The sequence below is a fragment of the Neopelma chrysocephalum genome, unplaced genomic scaffold (genome assembly GCF_003984885.1).
Source record: "Neopelma chrysocephalum unplaced genomic scaffold, ASM398488v2 Primary Assembly neopelma1_25, whole genome shotgun sequence".
NCBI lineage: Eukaryota > Metazoa > Chordata > Aves > Passeriformes > Pipridae > Neopelma > Neopelma chrysocephalum.
In genome coordinates, this window is record NW_020897694.1 from 26,131,388 (window position 1) to 26,158,645 (window position 27,258).

The following is a 27,258-nucleotide window of genomic DNA, read 5'->3' on the forward strand; positions in this document are numbered from 1 at the left end:
ATTTGCCATTATCAGTTTACCTGAGTGGACACTTCTAATATCAATTAAAGACATAACAGGAGTTAAATGGGTAGTTAACAGGCACATAAAGCATTACATTACAGTGCACGTCCAAGTTACTGCCATGTGGAGCACAGACAACATTTTAATCTGAACATTGCCAGAGCTTTGCTCCCATTATCTGTACAAAAGTACAAAAGAATTTAAGGCACGTGACCTGCTGATTTGAAGTAACAGTGAGGCTAGAGAGATCATGCAGAGAGCTTGTCTTCAATTGCTGTTTCTTGACAAGACTTGTTTCTTTCATGCTATAAAATTGAAATGCAGTATAAAAATACTTTTCACAGGTCCAATAGTTCCAAGCCTAATTTCAATATTCTAATGCTATAATATTTAAGATTGAGGTACATTAAGAGTGCAAATTCTGCTGGAGTTTCTTCAGGATACCACATACAGTACAAGAGAGAGACTAATCCTTTCCTATTGTTTGCCAAGAGAAGCTCCATTTTAAGTTAAAACAGGTTTTTTTAATGTCTCCCACAAGACATTATCCAGAAGAGTTATTACTGCTACCGTCTTACTGCAGGGAGAGTGAATGGGATTTCATAATTTAAGAACACTCCTTGAATACAGCTTCTACATTTTAGAATCAGCTTCAGCTTCCTTTTCATGGTCATCTTGATCCTTTTTAGCTTTCTTTTCTTCCTCATCAAATTGGGCTTCAATCTCATTTGGATCAACATAGGTATAAAAGGTAGCCATGACAGCAAAAATGATGCAAACTACGAACAGCAAGGCAGCAAACAGCACATACTCTGCCCACTGTAAAAAGAAAAAAAAAAAGCACAAATTATCCACCAATATTCATTCCTCAAGAGTATTGGACCATTATTTTAGTGTTTACAAGAAGAGAATTCAGAATGTGAAACTGAGTGTGCCTAACAAGTATCATATGGCTTATACAGGACTAAGTATTAGAAGTATATAATTACATATTGAAGCAACTGAGAATTGAAATTCTTTCAGTTCTGTGTTCACTGAGAAGACAAGAGTTCTGTGAATGCTGAAAAGTTCAATAATATCTTTTTCCTGAAGGAACTGGAAATTGAATGAAAAAGAAACTCAGCACCTCCTTTTGGACAGGTAATCTCAATCTAAACCAGGTTGGTAGTGATTCTGCTTCCACTTAGGTCAGCAGTTAAAAGTTTCTACTGACCACAAATGTGGGCAGAGACCAAGACCAGAAACTCTGGTTTCAAAGTACAACCTCCACCTGAAAAGCCTCAACACCTGTTTCATGCTGTTTCTGGTTAATCTAGCTGAAACTGGGACTGCCAGACCTGTTTCAGAGACAGGCTTTTCCCTTGCTCAGACTTTTTGATCCATTAGGGAGTGCCACTAGTAGAAAGTCTTGTACAAGTGTTCTTTACCAGGAGAACCACAGCTTTCATGCCTCAAAGAATGAGGTTTGAAACCAATGGATCCAGAAGGGATGTGGCAGGACTGTGGTATACAGGTGAGGGCTCATTAAGAATTAACAGAAATTTGGTAGGTTTTAATTCCATTAGTCCAGAATTTCAACTAAAATGGTCACAGACTTTCTACACCATGAGAAGAAATTCACTAGAGATACTAGAAACTGCTGCTGGCAAGCAAAGGACACTGGCAGTAAGAGTTAAGGATGGCAAACAAGAGATAAGTGGTAGAAGCCTCTATTGAAGAACTATTTGTTCAGTTCAAAACTAGTTTTTACCTAAATAAGTTATAAAGATTCATAACTGTATTTATATACTCTAATGAGATTACTCCGTCAAGAACTAGTTCTACAACTGACTAGTACACTCTTGTAGCCAACACTAACCTCTCATATTCCAGTTTTAAATGCAAATCCACCATAATGTGGATGTTCAAAAGTTGTGGTTGAGGGTTATCTGCCATGACTCCCCTCTGGATTGGAACTGCTTTTTCACAGTGTAATATAATAGCACACTTATTGCTTGTGTGCTTACCTGCTCGCTGAGTTTGGATGCTCCAGCTATAATAAGGACAATTATGTTACCAACAGCCACAGACAGCAGCCATCCTGCCTGCAGCACTGACTTCATATTAGATGGGGCCTGTAAAAGACAGACATTTAAGTTTCGGACAAACTTAATGACTTATTTTCTGACATTTACTGCATTTTTTACCATACAACAAACACTGGTTCTCTGCAGGGGGGGAAGAGGATTTCTTGGGTTTGTTGATTTTGGTGGTGGTTGGGGTTTTTTGTTTTGGTTTGATTTTTTTTTAATTATAAATTACTGGAGAACTAAATAGGTCTGGAGAAGGCTTTGAGGAGCAAGAGATCACTAGTACGCTAACTATAACACCTTTAACTTTACACATACTGAGTAACTAACAGGCACATTTTACACCTTGGAAACACATGGTACACCTGAAATAAAGAAACTGAGCGCATCATCATCTAGCAAGCCACATCTTAAAATGTTACCATCACTGCAGCTTCTAGACTCAGAATTAAGGGAAGAAATACACACAGCTAATAAACTTGAGTCAGAAGAAAAAGGAATTTAAAAAGTATAACTAAACTGCTGCTAAAGGCCATATGGAGTAAATTGGTGTGGAGATAAGGCATCAGTATTTCCTTATTTTATATTTGAGTGCTCTCCCATTCAGTTTCACAGCAGCAGTACAGTTCCTCTTATTTTCAATGTAAAGTCACATGTAAGGAGGAAATTTGAGGACTGGTGGTCATCTTCAAGTTATATAATTCAGTATAGCTTCATGTAAAACATTGAATCCTAGTGAACCAGGGCCAACTTGCATCAGTTTATACAGTCCTGCTAAGGAGCTCTAAAGGATATATTTGATCAAAGCAGCAGTACAGAACCACCACTTAAAAACAACAGATCAAAGATCTTAATTTTTATCAGGATTCTTAACACAAGAATTAGCAAAACCTACCTGTGAGTATGAAAACTCCAGTCCAGTGACAGAGAAGACTACTTCTCCACATGTAAGAAGAAAATACTGAGGGATCTGCCACGCCATATGGACTGAACTGGGTGGAATATCTTCAAAATATGTTATATTAAGAATGCCTTGAGTACACTGGAAATCAAAATAGCACGTTAGGAACAGTAATAAAAAGTAAATAAAAGTAATAAAAAGTCTGCACACTAAAGACACTCTGAGTAGTTCTATAATCATATACAAAGTTCTGGGTAAATAAAAAATATTGCATATGAAGAGCTGTATACCTAGTTATAAAGTATAGGTATTTACAGCAGACTTCATGCAAATCCATAGTATCTAATAGGGCTAAAGATTTAAGGCTATTAGTGATGAACATGAATTCTTGCATTATGTCATTATCATACCCATCATTATTTTTATAGTTAGCAATAGCTTTATGTTCCATTTAACACACCAGAATTATATCATATGTATGATTAGGAGCAAGAGAGATAATTCTACAAGTGCTTTTTAATTAAAGTATACAACATGGAAAGTATTCTATATTGTCCATCAAACAACACTGGCAACTCACGTAATCGATTGAAATGGTATAGGCACTGCCAAATCCAAATTTCTTTGATAAAACTGAACAAACGGATGAGGGTGTTTCACTCTTAATGACATATCGCCTGAAAAAGAAAACAGTTCAAACCATAGGTATAGTCAATTGCGTGTATTTTATAGATATATATATATATATAAAAAGAAAATGTTCTATGCCCTTTTCCCAAAGACAAGCATGTCTAAGATTAAATTAGAATAAAGAAAAATGCTTACGAGTGTCCTCCTGGAATGGTGGTGTAATTACTGGCACTAAGAGGAGGTAGCACTGCAACAGTCTTGTCATCCAGAGTAACATCGACAGTAGAAACATCGCCATTTATGAACCTTTAAAATGTAAAAGTGATTAAATACTACACAAAATATACATAAGTCAAAGAATACAGGTTTTACTTTCAATAATATACTGGCAGCACAAGGATCAAGTCTTCCCATTTAATATTTTTTTCATATCAGTTAACATTTTTGAAAGAACTCTAAATCTCTTAAAATGTAGCTAATACAAAAAGCAAGCTAGACCCCTGTCAGCCCGCTGCCTTCTTAGGAGAACATCAAAAGCAAGCCACTACTACAAGCAGTAGAAAATTCGTCGGCAAATGGAAGATGTAGAAAAAAAAGGAGAGAAGCAGGAGAATATTTCTCATTCAAGTCTAAAAAGAAGGTATAGACATGTAATCTGTGCAGTTCATCAATAAAAAAGTCTTGGCAATGAAGTGAAATACCTGTTTCTGATTTTAGCTAAATTTAACCCAAAGCAGATGTGCAAGATAGCTTAAATGAATCATGCCTTGGAAGTTCTTACACACCCTAAACATCAAATGAAGTATCCAGCAAGAGGCAAGTTCCTACAGTATAGAAAACTATATTAAACATCAAGAGTCCACCCAAAGACAGATTGAAGAGACAGTCACACTACTGTCAAAATTTAGAAGCAAAATAAACTCTCTACCTGATCAGATTTTTTCCTTCTTCTGGTTTTGATGTAACATTGTCCAACATCTGGTGGAATAGACCATTATCAAAATACTTCATTGGCCTCAGTGAACAGCTTCAATATGCATTATTGCATAGCAGTGGGCAATTAACAGAGACTTCAGAGCAAGACTCCAGACCTTCCACTTAAGGAACCTACTACAGTACAGGTTTACTAGAAAACTCATATGACCACACATCTAAATCTTGGGGAAAGGGTAATCATCAAGGTAAATAATAATTTTTTTTTTAAACGACATCCTGGCCTGCTCTCTACAGCTCACCAGTCTTACTGGTACAGCAGAGACAGGGAGAGACAGAAAACAAGACAAAATAAAAAGTTATTCAGAGCTTGTCCTCTCAGCTTCACACAGTCCACATGTTTAGCTATCAAAACATCAATGTATATTTTAAGAATTAAGTAGACTTACCAAATCAGAAACAATGGTTGTTCCAAACCCTTGAAATGCCAAAGTGTAACGTTTTCCCTCTAGCAGGCCCTCCAAAGATTCAGTTTTATTTGCTGATTCAGAAGTTATATTTAATGATTGGAGCTGAGAAGTCTTAAATATCATGTAGTCTGTCTAAAAAGACAAACAAATTGCTATGAATTTCTGTGCAACTGCATACTTGTCTACAACTTTGAGGGAATGTTATGGACTCAGGGGTGTCAGAAGTTTATACATGTGCTACTTCTGAAGTGCCAGAGATCATAAGCATCCCCTAACTCTCATTTTTGTTCCATTGGATCACTATTCTTTTATTAATTTAATTTGTTACACAAGCTTCAAAGACACATAGGCTTTCCACAAACATTATGGAATAGTTGTTATATTTTCCTGTGTATTTCTTGATCCAGATAAATCAGGCTTACCACAACCACCAGAAAAAAAAATCTGTTTAGCTACAGAGGCAGCACTATCATAAGATGCAGCATTTTCCAAATAGCAACACCCAAAAGATGCAAATGCAAACTTCATCTTTATGGTTTCAACGTAACAGAAGTGACATGTTGAAAATATTCTAAACATGTTTAATCAACATAAAATACTTAAAACATTAATAGACACAGTATAGTACTAAAATAACCCTTTTTTTTAATAGGATTATAAAAAGCATTACAATAGATTATAAATAGATAAAAAGATTATATTAGGGAGTATTTTATGCCCTTCATTTTCAGGTATAAACCATGATTATATCAATTCCTTGTCAGTATACACTTTGGGTGCCCTTATCTTTCTCCTCATAGCTCTGTTTCCATTTGGAGGAGGATGGAGTAGGATTTCTCCTCTTATGTAGAAAAAGGACCTCAGGCTATCAGAGATCCCACTTCTAACATCCCTTATCAAAAAGATCCATCAGCTCCATCACATTTTGCTGTCAACAGAGCTATCAATGCTGTGTTGTATTAGAACCTGAAGCTTAACAAGTGATGTAGCCACAGAAAAAGCTCCTTGTTCAAGTAAGCCATCCCTTACAGTAATAGCAGTGACTTACTAGAGCTGAATGGACTTTTACTGAAGGAAAGAGCATTCTTGCTGTTAAGAAATGGAACCTTTTTAATGAGAGTGAAGTTTTCAACTAGTTTAAAATCACTGATAAGTTTATGAAAGTTTCTTGAAAAAACCCTCCACTCTTGTCAAAACAAACTAGCCCGTCAAAATATTGACACAGCTACCATTTCTTCATTCATTGCATTTTCAGTAACAATTCATTGCACAATGCAAAAAAAAGAAATAGTTAAAATTACTAGAAGAAAAAAAACCTAGGAAAAAAAAAATCAATTTTGAACCATTAGCTAAGAATGACTGACTTACTCCATTAGATTTTTCTTAATTTGCTGTTCCTCATCTGCCCTTACTTACCGCCTCCTTAGGTGCTACATGCACACTCTGAAGTTGAGGTTGAAACTGAACTGTTGCAGGAACATTACCAAGGTTCATTAATCTGATTTGTGTTTGTCCAGCTGCAGGGAAAACTGGAGAAGTTTTCTACAGGACAGAAAAAAAGTAAAATCAGCGCCCTAAGTCACATGGAAAAATTACTATAATTACTGTGATCTTTATTATTTCGCGTTGAACATTAGCATTTGCCTTACAATCTACGGCTGTGTGAGGGATGCAACACAAATAACAGGTTTTGTTACTAGTCTCACAAGTTGCCTTAGGAAAGAAGTCTCATCCACAACAATGCCTCCATGGCCAGATGTGGTTCTTCTTTTATCACATGCTGCAGCATGCTGGCACTACCAAGGCCACCCTGCAGTTCAAGGAATGAGCTTTTCCCACATCCTGTAGCTGCCTGGGTTTGAGTTTCTTTGTGTCATGTTCTGACTTGTTCTCTCCCAGCACTAGTGCTGCTGAACAAGAGAAGCATGTATGGGCACTGCCTGGTGTGATAGCCCAAAGTAACTGAATTTCTGGAGACTCCACTTCCCGCCAGGTCTAAGAGTAAATAGCTTTTGCTCTTGGAGAGCAGCAAGAGCTGCAAGAGTTGTGTCTATTTCAGTTCTACCTCAACCTTTGCTCCCTTCCCATACTTCTGACTGCTTCAGTCTCTTTAGATACATCACACACACACAAAAAAATCCCCACAGGTCCATCTTTACCTTTCTACAGGAGACTCTCATGCAACAACCTAGGAAATGACAAGTTTTGATGAAGCTGCTGGTCAATGACAGTATGTACGTACATGTGCACAGCTCTGGCCCTCTGAACAGAGCATTTGGGAAGACAGTCTACTATACCAGCTGAAGGCAAGACCCTTTACTTATATCTTCAAGAGGCAGAGTTGAATATATAGATTGTTTCACTGTTGGACCCAGGCATTAAGGAGAGAATTTTTCATTCCTAATGAAAGCTATTAGTTGCCCAGTGAAGTTGTAGATGCCCCATCCCTGTAAGCGTTCAAGGCCTGGCTAGATGGGGCTCTAAACAACCTGGTCTAGTTGAAGGTATCCCTGCCTGTTGTAGGAGAGTTGGGACCAGATGATCTTTAAGGTCCCTTCCAACCCAAACCATTCCATGATTCTATTTAAGACTTGAGCACCTTGCCTTGATAGTGCACAAAGACAGGCAGGCACCTCTAGATAGCTATTCAGACCTTGGGGTGCATGTTTTGGTTACCTCCTGAAGGTGTTGCCAATGTCCCAGCTACAGGGTAAACCTTACTCTGGCTCATGGCACTTCTCTTTGGGGCAAGGAAGGTTAGGCAAGATGAATCCTGCCTTAAACAGGTGTCATCTTTGCTCATGCTGTAATGATGCTTCCCGGACTGTGGCACTTTATCTCCAGTCTAAATATCAGAAGAGATCAAACATACAAAGTAGCCCCATGGTAGGCCAAGCAAGTGTCTGGTTTTCAGCTTTTAGTCTCAGACTGAAGTTGCCTTTAATGTGTGATTTATGTTAATGGCAATGAAATGTTTTGCAGGATGGTGTTCATTGCTAGTTAATTTTATTATGCTAATCCCAGTAATGCAATATTCTTTAACATTTCCCATCCTTCTACTTCTGTGCTTGTATGTTTGGTTCCAAATTTAGGAGTCTTAGATCATTTCCCTGCTAAAAACACTTTGTTCTGTATTAACAACCAAATATTAATAGTAAATACTCGCATGGGGCTGAACTTACATCTATTTGCACTTGCAGGAGGGCAGCAGCAACAAAAGCCAGAGAGGCAAGGAACATACCAACAGTTATCTTCTTCAGGGGCCTAGTACAACAACAAAAGACACGTGAGTTTTAAGAGAAGTGTGAATTCAAAGCTTCAGAAATGTGTTTTTTTCTTTCCACGGTTGGAAACTCAAATGGCCACAAGTAGCACATTATCACCATTTGAAGGGCTGATATTATTACAGAAAGTGTTCCGCTAAGCTAGGTATGCCTCAATTTATAGTTACACTTTCAGGAAATATATCTTTTCTGCAGCATCTTAGTATAAACTGTTACTCTGCATCTGCTGGGCTCAAATACTGATTGAACATAGTTATTAGGTTTCTGAAAAAGAAAGGTTTTGCAGGAAGAAAAACCTGAATCTAATACAGTTGTTAGCTTTACAACAAAGAAACAGGTAGATATGCCTTTAAAAGAGAGTAACAGCGTGTGTCCATGTTGCATGTTTAAATAATACTGAACAAAAAAAGTCAGAGGAATTTTTTGAATTAGAAGACATCTACTTATATTCAGTTAAGCTGTAAGGATAAATTTAAAGTAGTTATTTTATTCATGGCATCATTTGTCCAATGTAGAGTGTTCATAAATGAATGACAGCGTTTCCAGCACATCACACACCCTAGATTTTTCCTAACTGTATGGAAAAACAACATTACATCTTAGCTCTGTGAAAACTGTTTTAAGAACTATATTCTCTTCTGCCTCTCCAAGCTCTCTTGCAAGTGCTAGCCACTTCATTACCAACATTAAAAATAACATGTAATGCCCACTGAAGATCCAGCTAGAGGTATTCAATGAGCCAGACTCCTCATTGGGACAGAAGAGGAAACACATCTTTAGGTAGTTTTAAGCCAAAAACATAACACATAGTAAGAATACATGTTGTATTTCTACTTCATATTCTTGAGGAAGGAGAGGGGGTAGACACAGGAGATGTGGAAAACAGTAAAGAGCATCTCCTGTAATCAGAAGGTTTTGTCCTTAACTGGAAAATATTGTTACTTTACTATTAGATTCTACTCTGTGGTGCCTCTACATACTACTTGCAATATTCTGTATTTTTTTATATTTTAATTTCTTTTAAATATTAACCCATTTTGAATACACTACCATTACATTAGCGCTGGAAAAGCCATTTAAAGAAACCACTGAAATGAGCTTCTGTTGAAGTCAGGTAATTACATCAACTTACGTAAAATTGATCTTGCATTTCTTGATTAAAGGATAAATCAAAGAATCTACAACTGGGACCATTATAACAATCAGGATTGGATTCACAATCTGTTGAAGATGAACATAAGAAGAGAAAAAAATTAAGTATTTTTCAAAGTAATTTTTTTTAAACGAAAGGCAATATGTAAATAATCTTTCAGAAGAAATTAGCAGATAGAAGATTAAATGTACCTGCATTTGGTCTGGTTGAACTGGAACACCCTGGTGAAAGAAAAATAAATAGTTTTTAATATTATGACAACAAGTAAGTGGTCTGAAAAGTGTTACTTAAAAAAAAAAAGGAATAAAAATTAACTTACAAAATCCCCATTCATTGCTGTGGCTTGCAGTGTCCATCTTGATCCCTTAATAAAAGAAGAGAAAATTAAACATCATAGTAAATCAATCTTCCAAAGTTCCTCTTGAATTGTTTTCATAAGTAAAATGTTGGGAAAAACATGCAATACAACAAAAAAATAAAGCTAGCTTTGGGAGTATTCTTATTCTGCAACACAAACATTTGAACAAAGCAATCCTCTGGTCCATTTAATTTCATTTATTTGTTTTGTGAAATAGAGTGGAAAATAATTTAGATGCAGAAATTAGGTGGAGAGATGGCAGGGACATTCTGTGCAGAGCACTGCCATGTGCTGTGCATAGAAGGCACCAATGCATCTGTGTGCCACCTGCTTGAGCCCGAGCAGCCCACACCTCCAATACATCATCCTTCCTTCACACAGCCCAGCAGAGTGTGCAGACAAGCCAGGGCTCGACCTGCCCTGAGCCCTCTGCCTCAAAAACCTGCCAATAGCTGGGTTAAGTGGGGCTGGCTTTCAGTCTGATCCTAGGGTGAGACAAGAATGCTTATTGCTGCATCTGTGGTAAGAGCCTTTAACCACCTCCAATGTACCACTGTCCAAGATATGAGTTATTATTCATGTAATGAGTATTTAGCTCTGAATTTCATAGCAGAATTACCTAATTGTAACAGGTTACATGGATCATTACAGCTCACAAGTAGTAAAGCAGTAGGATAGGGAATCTGGACCGAGCTTCCTACTCATCTGCATTGGATAAAGCTTTCAAGCCTAGACATTCTCTCAGATGTCCTCCTAAATTTGTACTTCAATGCATAACTATTAAAGTTGCTTTCATGAGTCTTGAGCACTCAGTTCACCAAATGAATGGGAGTTATAGGCTTATACTTCTGCTTGAAGAACCCTGGACGTTCATACAGACTGGGGAATGAGATGCTGAAAAGCAGTGCCACAGAAAGGGACCTGCCGGTCCTGGTTGATGGCAAGTTGAATATGAGCCGGCAGTGCCCTGGCAGCCAGGGGGGCCAACCGTGTCCTGGGGGGCATCAGGCAAAGTGTCGCCAGCCGGTCAAGGGAGGGGATTGTCCCGTTCTGCTCTGCATTGGTGCGGCCTCACCTTGAACATTATGTGCAGTTTTGGGCATCAAAATATAGAAAGATATTAAGCTGTTAGACAGCATCCAAAGGAGGGCAATGAAGATGGTGGAGGGCCTTGAGGGGAAGCTACACAAGGAGTGGCTGAGGTCACTTGATCTGTTCAACCTGGAGGAGACGGAGGGGAGACCTCATTGCAGTTACAACTTCTTCATGAGGGAGAGAAGAGGGCCAGGCACTGATCTCTTCTCTATGAAGATCAGTGACAGGACCCAAGGGAACGGCCTGAAGGTGTGTCATGGGAGGTATAGGTTGGATATTAGAAAAAGGTTCTTCACTCAGCGGGTGAAGAGGGCACTAGAAGAGGCTCCCCAGGGAAGTCTTCACAGCACCAAGCCTGACAGAGTTCAAGAAGAATTTGGACAATACTCTCAGGCACATGATGTGACTCTTGGGGATGGTCCTGTGCAGGGCCAGGAGTTGGACTCAATGATCCTTGTGGGTCCCTTCCAACTCAGCATATTCTGTGATTCTGCATTTATAACAGGGTGCAAGTGATTAAGCTAACTGACATCCAGATCATTTAAGCCCTGATTCTCGACATAATTTGCACTAAGACCCCAAATTTCATTTCACAACTGACAATGGAAGAAACATTAGAACTAAGAAAAATTTAAATTACTGTTTCACCCCGAGTCCTAGTCTGATACAAAATTTGGAGAGGCCTCAGTCACTGAATCAGTCCTGGGCATGCTCAGATAAACTGAGATTACCCTGACCGCAGAACATCTTGTAGTAGCAGGACTCAGTAACTACCATTTTGCATTAAAACCAGGTTAAAGAATTTATTTTTCTACCCTCTCATACACACCTTTTATGTCTGGTGACCTCAGAGTACACAGAGTGATAACGTACAGCTCTAATTAACAAGCCAAACAATTTCTGCTTTACCTGCTGGTCAAAAAGTGCCCAGAACATGGGGAGAGGGAGGTAAAGGAAAAGCACCTTCAACACCATCTTAGTCTGAGCAATCAGTCGTTTCTGCAGCAAATAAGAATTACACAGGAGGAATTGGTTAAAAAAAAAAAGAAAAAAAGACAGTTGCAGACTGCTATTCACAGCAGAGCAATAGGCAAAGACCCATCATGTAATGTTTACCCACATACTAAACTTCCCATGTTGTGGGTACTTCTGATTATTTCTGTTTAAATAATACAAAGTTTGATTGTGGAAGCGGGAAGGGCTGTGTGTGTGGAAAGTGACACTGATATCAGAGAGACCTGGTCTTCTTTGCATGTATACTGATGGCAGCATGAGATTCATCACTTAGTGCTGCATTATTTTTTTGGGAAGGAGGCATTTGAATGACAGGCAAGTGAGGAATTTCACATATGAACAAAGCATCTAGGCAAAAGGAAAATGAAAGTGACAGGCTAAGGTTTGTGCTGCCATTGACAACTGGGCAAAGCAGATAGGAGGCAAGCGACATGGTTGGGGACTGTGGGATATAAGGCTTTGAGAGTCATGGTTACAAATTATACTGAGGCCAGAGGGGATGCACTTCAACTGAAATTCCAAATCATAATTCATAAGTTTAATCCCAAGACAAGGATTATCGCCCTGTGCATTAACCATGACAGGCAGCAGCACCATTCCCATTTTTCCCCTCTGCAGTCATTAAACCAGCATATTTTGTTTGAAGGCAGTTTATCAAGAGAAACAAAAACTTGAGAAAGATAATGCTTGCTAGTTTCCTTACCGAAAACTTATAAGTGTTTGTATTTGTTTGGCAAGGGAAAGTACTTTCTTCATCTCCCTTGAATTTCCCTGGACAGCCTATGATTACAGAGAGCATTGACTCACACATCTCTGCTCTCCTCCACAGGAGCTGAGGGGATAACCTGCAATCCCAGGGAAGCCAGATCATTAGCTACTAAATGATCGAGAGGCCCAAAACTATTTGTCCAGTGCTTGAGGCAATGGCTCAGAGTAGACAGAGAGAAGCTGAGGAGCAGGGGATATCACAGCAGAAGAGGCTTACACAGGACTTACATCATACTTCTCACTCGCCCAGTCCAGCCAGTGTTCTCTCTTGGGGAACTCCTTGCTGCGATGCCGAAACCGGTTTTTGATGGCAAACTGAGGAGAGACAGAATTGTTTAATGGCACAATATTTACAAATATTTATAAATGCAATGAGCTGTTTTGTCATTAAAGATTGTGCTCCCACTTCTAGTGTTTAGAGGGTGCTAAAGGTTACTTCTGTTAACTGCTCCATTCATTGACGGGAATATTGCATTTAAAGCCTCACACTGCATATGCAGCAGAGTGTGCACTTGGGATTAGGTGAACCAAACATCTGAGAGAAGTCTCTCTCAGTGTGGGTTGATGTTGGGAGCTTGAAGACCTGTCTTCTTCAGACTTACTTAGGTACAACAATAAGTAGAGCAGTGTCATATGCACAGATTTTCAGAGCTGAATGGCTGTAAGAGTACATTTCAGTATAAGAAGCTGCATCTTGTGGATATGCCTCACACCCTGATATTGAACCTACACAAATATAGTCCCAAAGAACTCCCAAGATTTTCCACATGGAATAATGGAAGAGGTGGGTCTTAGGAGCAGCACTCTAAGCAATGGCCAAAGTCACCTGTAGAGATTTAGTTTTGACAGTGCTTACAAGATAAGCAATGGGCTAGACTATAACAAGCTGGCAGGGTTGCACGAAGAATGAAGTAGCCCATAAATGAAAAAATCCCCTGATTTCAAAGTTGAGGCACTGCAAAAATCTATTGCAAATCTACTCATGCAGGTTCCACTCCCTTCCTTACATGTTCACACCGATATGTAACCCCCAACTTCCTTAATGCAGTGGGGATCAATATACCTCTGCATTGTATATAACAGTCTTTTAATAAGCAATAAATATTTGCTGATAAAATGAACTGGTAGCTCTGCTCTTGACTCAGGTCAAGGCATGTTTATCTCTTACTACAGGGCTGCAGAAAGGTGCACAAATGTGTAGGGAATGATTCCCAAAAGCTGGGATAAGCTTTTACATATCACTGACATCTTACTTTGTTTCCTTTATGTATAAATTCACTTGTATAATTTATGTATAAATCAAGATATACTTAAAAAAAGGGCAGTCTAAACCTGGAGGTGTCAGCAATGAAAGAAAAGTAAAAAAAACAAACAAACAAACAAAAGACACAACCTTAGAACCTTTCCTTATATTATGACAGATTTCTGATTTAGGAATGTTTACAGAACAGTTTTAAAAATTGCTGCCAGGGATTTTGGGAATAAAAGCAGTACTTACTCCAACGCATTTGCAAACTTGAAGCATTACGTTTCCTTGAGGTTTAACTTTCTTGTACATTCTGCTTCCACCTACAAACACGACTACAACATGCAAACAGAAACCAAAAACAACTCAGAATTATATTAAAATAGTGACAAATAATTTGGTATGGAAACTGTAACAGTTAAGGAGTTAGATCAGGGTGGAAATAAGCCTCCTAATGAGCAATGAAATGGTCTATTCACATGCTATCATACAGTAAAATAAATCAAATTAATACCAGCAGATTGCTTCTATTTAAGACAAAAAACTAAATCTGGAAACTCAAGGTAAGTGCTCAGTGGGAGGTCAGCTTAATTGAGGGATGGTCAAAACTAGGACCACTTGGGACCTTGGCTCTGGCCTTGTTTTACAGGCTCCTTTTTAGGAGTTCAGGATGCTGCAGCTCACATCATACAGGGACACGAGGTTCTGCCTGAACTGCAGGACTCACCAAGGTGTCCTCTACTCCCATGCCCAGGGCACATTCCTCAGCCTCACCCTATCACGTGCAGGGCAGGACACAGGCAAGCCCCCACAGCCATCGTGCAGCTCGGGTTGAGCGCACAGGCAAGGTGAGGTCACTGGTAGCTGGGTGGGCTCCCGGTCAGGACCGTGAAGGATCAGGACCAGGAGGGTTACTGTGGTACATAATGGCACCCCCCAGTTTCTTGGTCTCTGTGATGTAGCAGTCAGGCTAGGGGCGTGACCTGTAGCACAGCTCATAAAAATGCAGGTGTTTGAGAAATAATGACATACCAAGTACAGGATTTCTCCAGTGCAGGGACAATTATACAGTTTGCATTCCTGGACTAGAGATAACTTCCAAAACACATATTTTCTGAGAATTTTCACACTACATTCAAAAGATCTATTTATATATCCCAGTAGTCCAAGAAATATAGACAGCAGTTTATAGAATATATAGAATTCAAAGGTATATTCATGCCTCTCCCCAGCCCCATCAGTCTCTCCTGGTACATCAGTCTCTTCTGGAAAAGTGAGTGCTTCAGTTTAATTCCACACACAAAAAAATTTTAAGTTAAAAATTGCAGAAATATTCAGGTCTTAGTAGAGGTATTACCTAGAGATTTCTATCACTTTTCCATTATGAAATCATTATCATCTAATCACTGAAGTAGCAAGATGGCAACAGAACCACTTACTCAAGGAAACAGCCATGAGGATAGCAGGAACTCCAAAAGCTAGTGGGTAACATCGCTGTTGGGTATGAATGCCACATTCTGTAGCTGAAATACAAAGTAACATTAGCTTAAAGTCCCAGTCAGCATTGCTGATGTTTTACATATGATTTCTGTACTTCACATTCATTGTTAACTCATGGGGGTACAACAAACATCTCTGCTGACATCCACAGAACTGATGATCAGTATCCAACTTAAATAATTCCCTTTTCAACAATGAAAGGTATCCCAGAATGATTGAGGTTGGAAGGGACCTCTGGAAGAGAGTTTGATTGGGGGAAAAAAAACAACTAGCTCGCAGCTAACTAACGTCTTGATTTAGTTGTATTAGCCTTTTAGTTAAACTTTTACAGTACATGGCAGTTTATCACATCCCTCAGCTGAATTTGTCTTTTTTTTTTTTTTCCAAGGTAGTTTTCACCCTTAGTCAGCAAGGAAGTAAAGTGCATGGTGTGCCTTACGCATCTCTAGTTCCTTTTTGGGAAAGGACAGAATTTGCATTAAGCAAACATCTCAAACACTTCTACACAGCCTTCCAGTCAAGAAATCCAAAGGCCAGAATCTCAGCCCAGTGCTTTAGGGTTATTCCAGAACTCACATGCTGTTTCCTTTTTTTTTTGAGAAAAGAAGCCTTCCTCAAACTCCTGCCAAGCACATCCATACAGCACCATCTGTGTAAGCTTGCCACAAAATTCCATATGCATATAGATTAGAAAATTGTTTGCATTTTGTTTAGGGTCATGCTACTCTTTATAAGCAGAAGAGAAAATAACTTTCTTGTTTAACAATATGAAAAGTTATTTACCTTGTCACATGGATAAATGGGTTACTACATGCGTTGATGCTCCTGTACTTAGCATGGGCACACTTCAGAATACCCTTCACTTCTAGAGGAGAGGGCTCTCTCCCCACTTCCCTTCCCAGCAAACAATATAACTCTTTCTAGTGTGATGGTTTTAAAGGTATTGGAAGAGGTGACACATTTGTACCTTCACAGAATTAAAACATGCATTAAGGCATACAGGTTGTCAGCTCCAGCATGTCTCTTCGGATCTAGTATTTCTGATCCTAAAGGCAATTCAGGTCTCAGATTGGCTTGTTTTTGACAGTACCTTGCCTGTGAGAAGTTGAATGACACACTGAAAACCATTTTCTAGATAACTCCAGTCTGTCAGAGAACAGAACTTTAATTTAAACCTAACTAGATTGCAATCCAACACTCATGCTTTTCTGATGTTTAACTGTTTATAAACAAATGTGTGGCCTTACCTCTGAGACTTGGGGTGACTATAGTAGATATGAGACTTCCAGCATTAATGGACAAATAAAAAAGAGAGAAGAAGGTACTTCTTTGTTTTTCCTACAGCAAAAACAGAAAGATGTTTAGAAAGGCTTAGCCAGAACTACATTGATGAGCCTAGATTATTAAATCAGCACGTCTGTTTTCACATTTCAAGACAAATAGTTAAATATCTCCTTCTTCAGCTACTCAGGAAACACTGCAGTAATGCATATGTCTAAACACATACATTATTAGAGTATTATAATAGTAAAACATTATTAGAGTATTAAAATTTCTGTATAACTGAAAATGTGAAAGACACTGTTACCTGATGATCTTCAAACTGATCACCACCAAATGCTGACACACAAGGTTTGATCCCACCAGTACCAAGCGCAATGAGGATCAAGCCAATCATGGACAGAGCACTGAAGCAAAAGAGAAAAGAGAAAAAGGGAAAAAAACCCCAACTTTATTTTCTTTCTTAAAGCATAAATACTAGACTGATTGAAAGACAGTTGAAATTCAAGTAGCATAAATTTAAGGTGTAAGTTGTCCTGATCATCAGCCTGGAAAAAATCCCCATGTACAAGGCAACTCACATGTGCAATGGTACATTATCTGGAGAGCCATCCCGGTTGTGATCCGACAGGTCATTTATGGAACCCACAGACAAGACTGCCTGTCCAATCGTATAGACAATGGACAGGGAGACGATGGTCCTGTTGTAAAGAAAGGAGATACATTTTTTTTTTTTAGATATGTTAATACAATTACACACACACAATGCACACAGATAATGCAGATTACATAGATAAAGCAGACTTTTGCTTATTTCAAAGATGCTTAGTAAAGAAGCACAATTAACAGATACAATAAGGACTGAACTTGTCAAAAGCTACTGTAAAAATTTGTCTCCACACCACTGCCATAGTATTCTATTCTATTTTTTTATTATTATTATTTTAGGTAGCCTTGTTTAATTAAACAAGGCAAGATGACAAATGGATTCTATAGGTATCATCAGCTCATGGGAGATATTTAAATATCTTCAGTGGTTGCCTTTTTAATAACCAAATCAAGATTGCCATTATTATATTTTGCATACGGTGAAGTTTAAATGGACTACTCTGCAACACAAATATGCAATTTACACCAATTTTAATATCACTAAACACTCTCTATGTTACTTTATATTCCAGTTGCAGGAGTAAAAGAAGAAAAAAATTATAAATCTACTTTTAATCATGGAAATTACACCAAAATAGTTTTGTGAACAACAACTCTATTCTCCCACTTGGCTGTGTACGAACATTTTTACACTCAGATTAGAGCAAGAGCAGCACTGAAGAGCAAAGGTTGCAGGCTTTCAGCCTGATTTCCTCTACCAGGAGGTACCTAGGAGGGTAATACTGCAGAATCATCAGCCCCCACCTCCTGCCTTTAGGGTCCAATCCTCCTTTCTGTATGTAAAAACACACTCCATTTTAATTTTGTTGGACCTTAAGCATGTGACTGTCGTTTAATCTGTATTCATTTGCTTCCTTGGGTGAGCCTTCATTCAACAGGCACAGACCCAGTTCTCCAGTTTGGAGGAAAAGCAGGAGAAATACGATGAAATGATAGGAAAGTATTTAAAAACTCAGTTTGCAGGAGAAGGAGTCCCAAAGCCAGTGCAACTCATGAGAATGAAGGGCAGGCTCCAAGACCTAGGACAATCCAACTCTACTTGACATAGGTCAGAGATCCTCACAGCAAGCTTGGAGCAGCACCCTGACACAAGAGGGACACAGACAAATTCTTCTTACTTTACAACAAAGTTTCTCTGGCTTAAAATTCTCTTCCTTGTAGCAGAGGAAAAAAATCTATAAATTGGGGAACAGTCAATCTGCTGTTCAGTAATATTTAACAGATAAAGTAGATTTTTTTTTTTAAACAGCACTTCAATTTCGTTACTTTTGTTGCCTAACAGCTTGGGAGAAAGTGAAGTTAAACAAGTACCAAAGGAGAAGGGATGCAAGGTCTGCAAAGCTTCATCCTGATAAAATAAGTAGAAGCCAAAATGGATTTTAAAAAAATAAACCATACCATCTAAACAAGCAAGTACACAACATATTTAAGCTGCAATCTGCAATGTATCCAGCTACTTGAGTGAGTTCACACTGCTCAGACCAGCTCCACGGAGCACACAGGGCAGTGGTCACAGTCCTGGGCTCCCCAGGGCTGTCAGCACAGCAGAAGGTGGTGCAGTTGACTGCATGGCAGACAGCTTCATCTCTCATCTCTGGGAGACCTTTGACAAGTCAGTTAACATTCATGATTCATGACCTTCCATAAAATCTTTATTGTGCCTTTTTTCAGGCAAAGTAAACACTATTAGAATCAAGACATTAGTAAAGGAGAGCAAGATGAGGCTGTTGGAAAGAATCTGGTTACCTTTCAAAGAACTTCAGTGGTACTTTCCTGAACAATTAGCACACAGGTAAAAAACACAGAATACATGATTTAAAGACAGACTTGCTACTCAGTAAGAACTCTCACTGAACTGTCAATTCTGAAATCATACAGTATTTTAAAACTTATGCTAAGTCTCAGTTAATTCACTATTTCATTGGCCACCTACAGTAGGTAAAGAAGCTGTCCAATGTAATTATAATCTCCGGTATCTATTTTCACAGTTCGGTGAATGCTTTCCTTAGTTTAGCTTACATTTTTGTCTAGGTGAGAGGAAAAACATGCAGTATGCTGGGAAAGCATGCTACTACCCTTAACTGATTAGCAGAACTGGAACATTTCTTAATTAACAGTGCAATTTCAAGTCTGAGCTCAATCAATTAAAACCTCAAGTTTTGCTCAAATAAAACAAACTGTCCTGGAGTAGTCAACACCAGCTCTGAAGGTGTTCAGAGCTACTGTTTTAGGTGATAGTTTATGTAACACTGATTTTAGGTGAGCTTTCAAGACTTTTTGGGTTTTTTCTGAGGAAGCACTCACTTAAACTTTCCCAGCCAAGAGTCCGCAATGATTGCTCCAAGGATAGGTGTCAAGTAACACAGGGCAATAAACGTGTGGTAGATGGCTGTGGCCAAATTGTCATCCCAGTGCAGGAAATACTTGAAATACAAAACAAGCACAGCTGTAGGAAGAACAACAAAACAACGGGTTACAAACCAAAGTCAGGGCTGGGTAATATGTGGTCAGCACGAGGAGACACAGTACATACCTCGCATGCCATAGTAGGAGAACCGCTCACAGAACTCATTGATGACGATGAAGAAGATGCTCAGAGGGAAGCCAGAGCAGAGTGACTGGAGGCAAGAGACAGTGTGAGGTCAGAGTTGTGCAACACAAACTAACACTGCTCACTGCAACCCACAGCTTGAGCGAGGTTAATATGAACTCAGTGGAAGTGGGTGGGTACTCAGGGTCAGGAGGCTGCATGGGCTTCTGTGGAAATTACAATGGTTTACCTGAACCAAGAGTCAGTTCTTACTTTCCCCTCTTGGTCCCCAGAGCTCCACACACTGCTCATCTGCCTTTTGCAAGACATCTTTAGCAATGCTATACCTGACCTTCAAGTGTTGCACTATATACATTTGAGGTCTCCAGCACCTAACTCTTAAAGCAATCTTGATTGGTATCTAAAAATATGCAAAAAGCCATGTTTATGAAAAAAATAATCCAAAACCAACAAAAAAACCACAGCACACCACAGTTAGAAGCCTGGGGTTATTTTTAAACACTTGCAGTTGAGAAAAATAAACATTTAAACTTTTCATTCAAAATAAACATTTAAACTTTTCATTCAAGAAAATTTCTCAGAAAAACTCCCCATCCTTAAAAATACTCTGCTTGAAGAATCCTTAATTTCTTCAGACTTGATAGAACGGAATTTATTCCTAACCTAAAATGGTATGGCATTAGATGCCAGATTCACTGAACCTTCACCTGCTGCAACAGGCTTGTCAATGGTCATAGTCATGTAGCTTGTACCAGAGTTATTGCTATTGAGACAAAGGGAAAAAACATACATCAGGTACAAATCTGACATTATCAGTAGAATTTGAAGTTTTATGTCTGATCATCTAGTTTTCTTAGTGGATGAATACATGATATAATTTCTATTAAAATTAATGGGAATGCAATGTAAACATAATTCTTCCTTAATCTTTTTTTATTGGTTTAATTCTGCAAGTAGCAAAAAACCAGATTTTCAATAAGTCTCAGAACATTCCAGAGATAAAACAGTTCTTTTCCATGCTTCTTAGGTTTAATTAAAAAATAGCATTGTTTGGATTGCAAGGGTTCAGGAATTAAACTGATCTGTATTTCATATGAAACAGGAAAAAGTTAACTTTGCAGATCAGAAGGAAAGAAACCTTACATGGGGACATCCTGCCTGACACAAGTAAATCAGAGAGCCCATGCCTCCAGCTAAGCTTCAATGAACAACACAAGACTTTGAGACCTGCATGCTACAACAGGTTTTTTGTGAATACTGCAAAAGAAATTAAAGTGGCAAGAGCATTGCTGACATATCTGACTCAGTCATGAGGATGTCTGAGCAGCCTGAACAGTGTTGATTTTGTTACTAGCAGAACCAAGTATGTAGTGCCCATCCTACCCATGGTTTGATAAGCAGCATTCACTGAAAAAAAAACGATGTCAGGCAAGTGCCAGTGGGACTCATCTAGCTTTGGAGCAATCAAAATTTGAGGCGTAAATATAAACTTGTCATCCTTGATTTATCACATCCTCCTTGGGCAGAAAGAGGTGTCTCCAAAGGAAGATCATCCACATGTATCCAAAAATTAGTTAGTTTCACTTGAAAGTGCCCATTTCCCTCAGCTGAAGAGGGCAGGAGCTCTGGATAACTACTCCCAACTTGGACACAGCTGTTGGTGGAGTTCACAGAGACGAATGCTTCCTACCCTGCCTGCACATCATCCCCCTGAGCCATTCAAATGTTCATGCTCCTGAGGAAATAGATGGAGAACCACACTGTGAAGGTTTAGTTCAGCAGCCATGAGATACACCCAAGAGATTTTGATTGCAGCATGTTAGGTTAGTCACTGAAACAGTAATCCAGACTGCATGACTTGTTTCTGCCGATGTGATTGGGAATAGCCCAGCAGAAAAGGAGAGAATGTCTGCTCCTGAGGTGGAACAAAGTCTTCCCCATGTCTGTCCTGCCCACAGAGAGAAAAAAGACAGAGCAGTCCTGGACCAGGAGCTGGTGGGACCCATCCCCACCAGAATGTCACAAAACCTCACTAAAATCTTTTTGACCATTTTGGGGTTCTCACAAACCTCCCCAGCATTACATCATCATCCTATCCAACACCTTATTGTTTAAGAGGGTGTTACATGCTGGTCTGGGGAGGTTGCAATCCAACAAGGCTGGATTTCTCTTTTAAGCCACTAGTGCTTATGTGCCTGGTGGAGACATCCTGCATTCACATGGTGGCACAGCAGCCACTGGTGGGCTTTTACTGTCTGCCCCTGAACCAGAAGGGATCTGCATGTCACAGCTGGAGCTGAGCATGAACAGAGGCAGGCAGGAGAAAGCTATTGGTCTTTCCAAAGGTGACAAGCCTTCTGCTTTTCCAAGATGCTGCAAGCAAGAAGACTATGCAATTAATCCACGATAATATATGACTTATACTTGTCCTTGTTTTGCACTATACTGTCCACTGTTACAGTATACATGTGCACATATATATATCTACCACCAGAACCTTTGCTGTTGTAATCCTCACTGGTCAGGAAGCACTGGATCCACCACCGAAGAGGGAACCTGAAGGTTATGTTTTATAATGCTCTCTGTAACTTTGCCCTGCCCTGGGGTTGCCACCACCCCACTGCACAGCTTTGACCTTGGCTGCTGAGGAAGCCACTAAGCTGAGGGAAAATCTGTGGAGTAAAACGTTATAAGATAAGAAAAGCAAACAGAGATATAGTTGCTGAGACACATGTCATTAACAGTTCAAAGATTCAAGAGCAAGAATTACCACTAAAAAGTAAGAGTCCTAAAGAAGAGCTGGTGGATGATGACAACTCAGCCACAAGAAGGATGGGCTCCAAGGACCAATGCCTGCTCAGTCAGCACAGGCTCTTCAGACTTGTTATCAGGATGGTGAGCACACTTATGCTTAGTTAGAACTTTAAAAACTACAAGGCTGCTTTTGCATCAGTTGGCCAGTAACTCACTATTTTATACATTTAATGTATGTTTAGATTGATTGTTATTTTGTGTACTTCCAAAGTTACTAAAACAATGTAACCCAAAGAGAGTCAGTATAGCAACTTTTTATAAGAGAAAACAATACTTACTGACTTGCCTTTACCTCTTCCAGCTGTAAAGAGAAAAAAAAAACAAACAGAAGTTAATGAAAAGTAGTAAGTAATATTCCTTTAAAATCAATGGAAGACTCAAAAAAAGTTCAGCTCAAAATAATGAAATACAAGCACAGTATTTTTTCAGGATGAGTAAATGTTCAGTTTACTAAAGGGAAACTTTTCATGGTTATTAGGCAAAACATCACTTGATTGCCTTAGGTTTTTCAGGGTGTGCATAGAGTCACAGGAAATACTCAAAAGGACTGACAAGACAAAGCATCCCATCCTACTATGACTGCTCACCCCATATCATTTAAGGTGGTGCTAGACCATCCAGCCACTCACAGAAGATGAATCCTGCTTCAATTCGCTCTCAGGGATGCTACCTTGAAGGCACGTCAATAGTAAGGAATAGACTAAAGATGCCCTGCCAGTGATGGAGGTCAAGTCCTGAAAACGGACAAACTTTCCACAGCTCAGATTTAAAGAGGACTGAATACACAGTGCAACTGAGTGATCCATGTTAGCAGACATTCCCACAACCTGAAAATTAACCCAGGAAGACCTGGAAGCACAGGGGGATCCTACTGAGGGCAGGAAGAGCAGACAACTAAAGAGCAGCCCTAAAGTGACTTCCAGCTGATCATGGCAGGCCCACTATCCCTGGCAGCCCTCCAAGCAGTGTCCTGCAGGGCTTGCTTGGCTCAGGGGACAGGCTTGTAGGCTGAGCTTTCACTGTGCTAGATAGTGGATGTCAACAGTTCACATAAAACCACAAGTAAACTCATTATCCTTCAGATAAGACAAGTACAAGATGTGAACTTTGAAATCCCTGCTTGTAAACGAAGTATGCCCGCAAAAGACCTCTATAAGAAAAGTATCTTTGTCAAAATAATTATTAAGTCCATAGTTCAAAATGGATAAAAACAGCTGACAGCAACACTATAGTGTTTGACATGATACTAAATAAAATAATTTCCTGAAATTATTAAAACTGATTAATCTGATTCTTTCCTTCACTGCTGTGGACAAGTACCTTCACAACAGAGACAGCAGGTAATTCAAGAATACGTTTTCCTAGGGAACAAGTAACATTCTGAAAGTGCTAACACAACAAATTCAGGGCATGTGCAGGTACATGAGTTATTAAAGTTATTGGCAATGTCCCTTATACAACCCATGTGAGCAGATACACTGAAGGATACTAAGATGTTTGTGATAGACTATCTTCATAGCAACTCCTTGGTTATTTCCAGTTGTTGGCCTTTCCAGCACACCTGTCATATTGCCATTTTTTTGTAACATGTACAGAGAACAACAGTTTGGGCAGCTCCTGTCTGTTACCTAAGCCTTGGGACAAAAATGTCAAGAAACTTGCTGTTGTTTGCATTTTTTCCTTTCCAAATGGTAAAAGTATCACCTCTGTAAGAAACCTTACACAGAGGACATCACAGAGGCATTTTTTTTCAGACAACATTGTCTAACTTCAGTGTTTAAGAGACACACTTATTTCTCAACAATTTTGATTTTACTCCTCAGTTCTTCTTTTACATAGAGGGTCAGGGAAACTCCCAGTAGCATTAAAGCCAGCATTTCAACAGAGACATCTAAATTAGCTGAGGATTCCACCATCAGGCAGCTTCATGTTTCGACCTACAAAAGCACAGAGCACCCAACATTTTGGATCATTTTCAGTGATAAATCTGAGGTTTGCTAGTGCCACTTTGGAGCAGTCCCTCTTTGAGGCAACCTCAGCACCTCTCATTCTCTCCCCACACAGAATGACAAGCAGAACTCCTCATTCTGTCCACAAAACACTGAAGAGCTCTGCATTTTTCAATATAAACCTCCAAACAGTTGTCCCTTTGTATTCCCTTAGAGATTAAATATTTTTAAGAAATGTAAAGACATAAGCCACTCAGTTCTTTGTTTTAGCACTGCATCTAAATAATTATTTATCAGTGGGTCACTCTCTCCTTCTCATACTTGCAGGTAAGGTGGGACAGGCTTATGGCTCCAACCCCTTCGCCAGCAGCTCCCACCAGTATGGTTCCCTGCAGTCAGAGGGATGCAGTGGGATGCTTCAAATCTTGCAGCTCACACTCCGTAACACAAGATGGAAGTGCATTGCCTTGCTCCATTCAGCAAATCTACCAGAGTGAAATACTTCATGTCTGTGGCTAGGCTAAATCCGTACACGCCCACACTGTCACTGAGGATGTTTCTAGCTCCAGAGCAAGCCTGCTTTCCTGGTCCCTGACCCATGGCACAGCCAAACCTGTTGCCTCTGCTCTCGGGATCAGCCTTCCAGCACCTCCACAAGGATGGTGCTACCATCAGGACAAGTAACTCTAAGAGTCTCTGATTCACACTTTGCTATTCCTGAAAAACACTGACACAGAAACCATCCAAGTAAACCAATAATGCAGCAAGCCTGATATTACATGAGCAGATCCAGCTGCATCGCATTTCTCTCTCTTCCCACAGCCATCACCATTTTCATGGTCGGCTGCCCAACTAAGTGAGACCCCAGTGCCCCCCTGGGTAGCACCATTGCCAGGTTCTGCCTGCTCTTTACTACAGCTGCTTGTTCCCAGAATGCAGATTTGCCTGCTAAAGATGCAATGGCACTTTCTCTCTCTTTTTTTTTTTTGGCATCTCAGGTTCCTTCCCTGTGTAAGACAAGGTTTCTCCAGCTCAAGAACTGCTTGCTAGGAGAGACACACCAGCGTGCTCCGACACTGAGGGACCAAGGGTCCAACAAATGGCAATGTAGAGCTACACCACAGAAAAGCATCGTTTGCACATTTACTACTTGGTGTTCCAATTCAGACAAGAATAAATCTTCAGGATTAATTAGCTAAATGGTCTCTGCCCTTATCTGAATGTTCAATCTGTGTCTCAATATATTTAAAAAACACTAGGTCAATCCTAGGTAAACAGTCTCATTGAAAAAGTATTATTTAATGTGTGTGAGAAACACCACATATAACTTGTGCTCAGATCCTAAGCTCCACATGCCTTGAAAGTGTAGGATAAACCTTACCAGCCAGGGGCTCAGCTCTAAGAGCTCACAAAGGCCAAGGCAACATCACTCGGCTCTCGCTCGGGTTTCGAGGCAGGGTCACGAAAGCCAGGACATAGCATTGCCAGAGGGAGAACTGCCCCAGAGAGAGAGGGATGATAAAAAAGGAAGAGCATCCGAAGGTGTCCTCAGACCTGCACCGAACAGCAGAGCCAGCCCTGGGTGCCCACGGCTCCTTAGCCATGCTGCCAGCTCACAGTTCGGCACGGACAACCGGCTCGGAGAGAGGCGGCTTGAGGATCCTCCGGTGCTCATCCCGGGGCGGCATCCCTGCCGCAGCCCCCGGGCCGGGGACCGCTACCGCCGTGCCACACACCTCCAGGCTGCCCCCACCCTTCCCCGCAGCACCTACCCATGTTGCCAGCCCAGTACCAGCGGAGCTCTCGGGGCTGGAAAACAAGAGGGAAACAGGGAAGGAAGCTACTGGGGGCGGCCGGGCTTTAAGGGCGGCGGTGGCGGGGCCCCGCCCGGCCCCGGGCGCTGCGGGGCGGTGCCGCGCAGGTGTCGGGGCGGGGAGCAGGGGCGCTTATCGGGGGAGCGATCCCGGCGCTCACCTGGCCGTGACCCGCCGGGCTCGGCCCGGGCTGCGTGAGCGCAGCGGACCGGGGAGCTTGGGCTGCCCGCCGCCCTTCTGGCTGCTAAACGAGGAGCGTGACCTGCTGTCCGGGGCTGTTTTCGCTCTGTGACCATCAAGGAGCTCCGATCCAATGCTATAAGGTAAACCGGGCGCTGTGCAATGCTAACGCCGCACGTTGACCCTTTGATGTCAACGGCGTGATAGAAAACTCAGTAAGCAAGTAAGCGGACTACACGCTGTGTGGAGGGCAGCTTTCTGCCTCGTTCCCTCCTTTCAAGCCAAGGAAAGAGGCTTCCCTGACTGCTGCTGCCACTGGTTACTAATCATCTCTGGCCTGTGGCTTCCATGAACTGGTACTCCTGAGAAGTTGTCCAGAGAAGCTGTGGATTCATCCCTGGAAGTATTCAGGACCAAGGTGGATGGGGCTTTAACCAATCTGGTCTAGTGGAAAGTGTCCCTGCCTATGGCAGGGGGGTTGGAACTAGATGAACTTTAAGGTCTATTCCAACCCAAACCATTCTGTGACTCTATGCTCATCACTTGGTCAGTCCGCAGCGGGCGTCTGTCCTATGT

General features: G+C 40.4%; 1 protein-coding gene across 1 annotated transcript; it reads right to left on the reverse strand.

Moving 5' to 3' along the window:
• Positions 1–26,541, reverse strand: SLC15A1 (solute carrier family 15 member 1). The gene is made up of 23 exons (XM_027675220.1): positions 26,461–26,541; positions 23,018–23,040; positions 19,908–19,992; positions 19,679–19,820; positions 17,287–17,406; positions 17,013–17,112; positions 16,672–16,762; positions 15,364–15,447; positions 14,177–14,259; positions 12,907–12,993; positions 11,806–11,895; positions 9,763–9,807; positions 9,635–9,664; positions 9,423–9,511; positions 8,189–8,270; positions 6,423–6,548; positions 4,986–5,138; positions 4,532–4,581; positions 3,799–3,909; positions 3,554–3,650; positions 2,968–3,114; positions 2,010–2,117; positions 1–822 (listed from the first exon to the last, which is right to left on the reverse strand). The coding sequence occupies exons 1-23, from the start codon at positions 26,462–26,464 to the stop codon at positions 637–639; spliced, it is 2,133 nt and encodes a 710-aa protein (XP_027531021.1). The 5' UTR covers positions 26,465–26,541; the 3' UTR covers positions 1–636.
• Between the last annotated feature and the right edge of the window lie 717 nt (positions 26,542–27,258).

What these genes read in the sequence shown, in the direction of transcription:
- SLC15A1 (XM_027675220.1), bottom strand. An exon ending in CTCCTACTATGGCATGCGAG is followed by an intron (nt 19,821 to 19,907) that starts GTATGTACTGTG and finishes TTCTTCCTACAG; the next exon opens with CTGTGCTTGTTTTGTATTTC. An exon ending in ATACCATTTCAATCGATTAC is followed by an intron (nt 3,115 to 3,553) that starts GTGAGTTGCCAG and finishes TTTGATTTCCAG; the next exon opens with TGTACTCAAGGCATTCTTAA.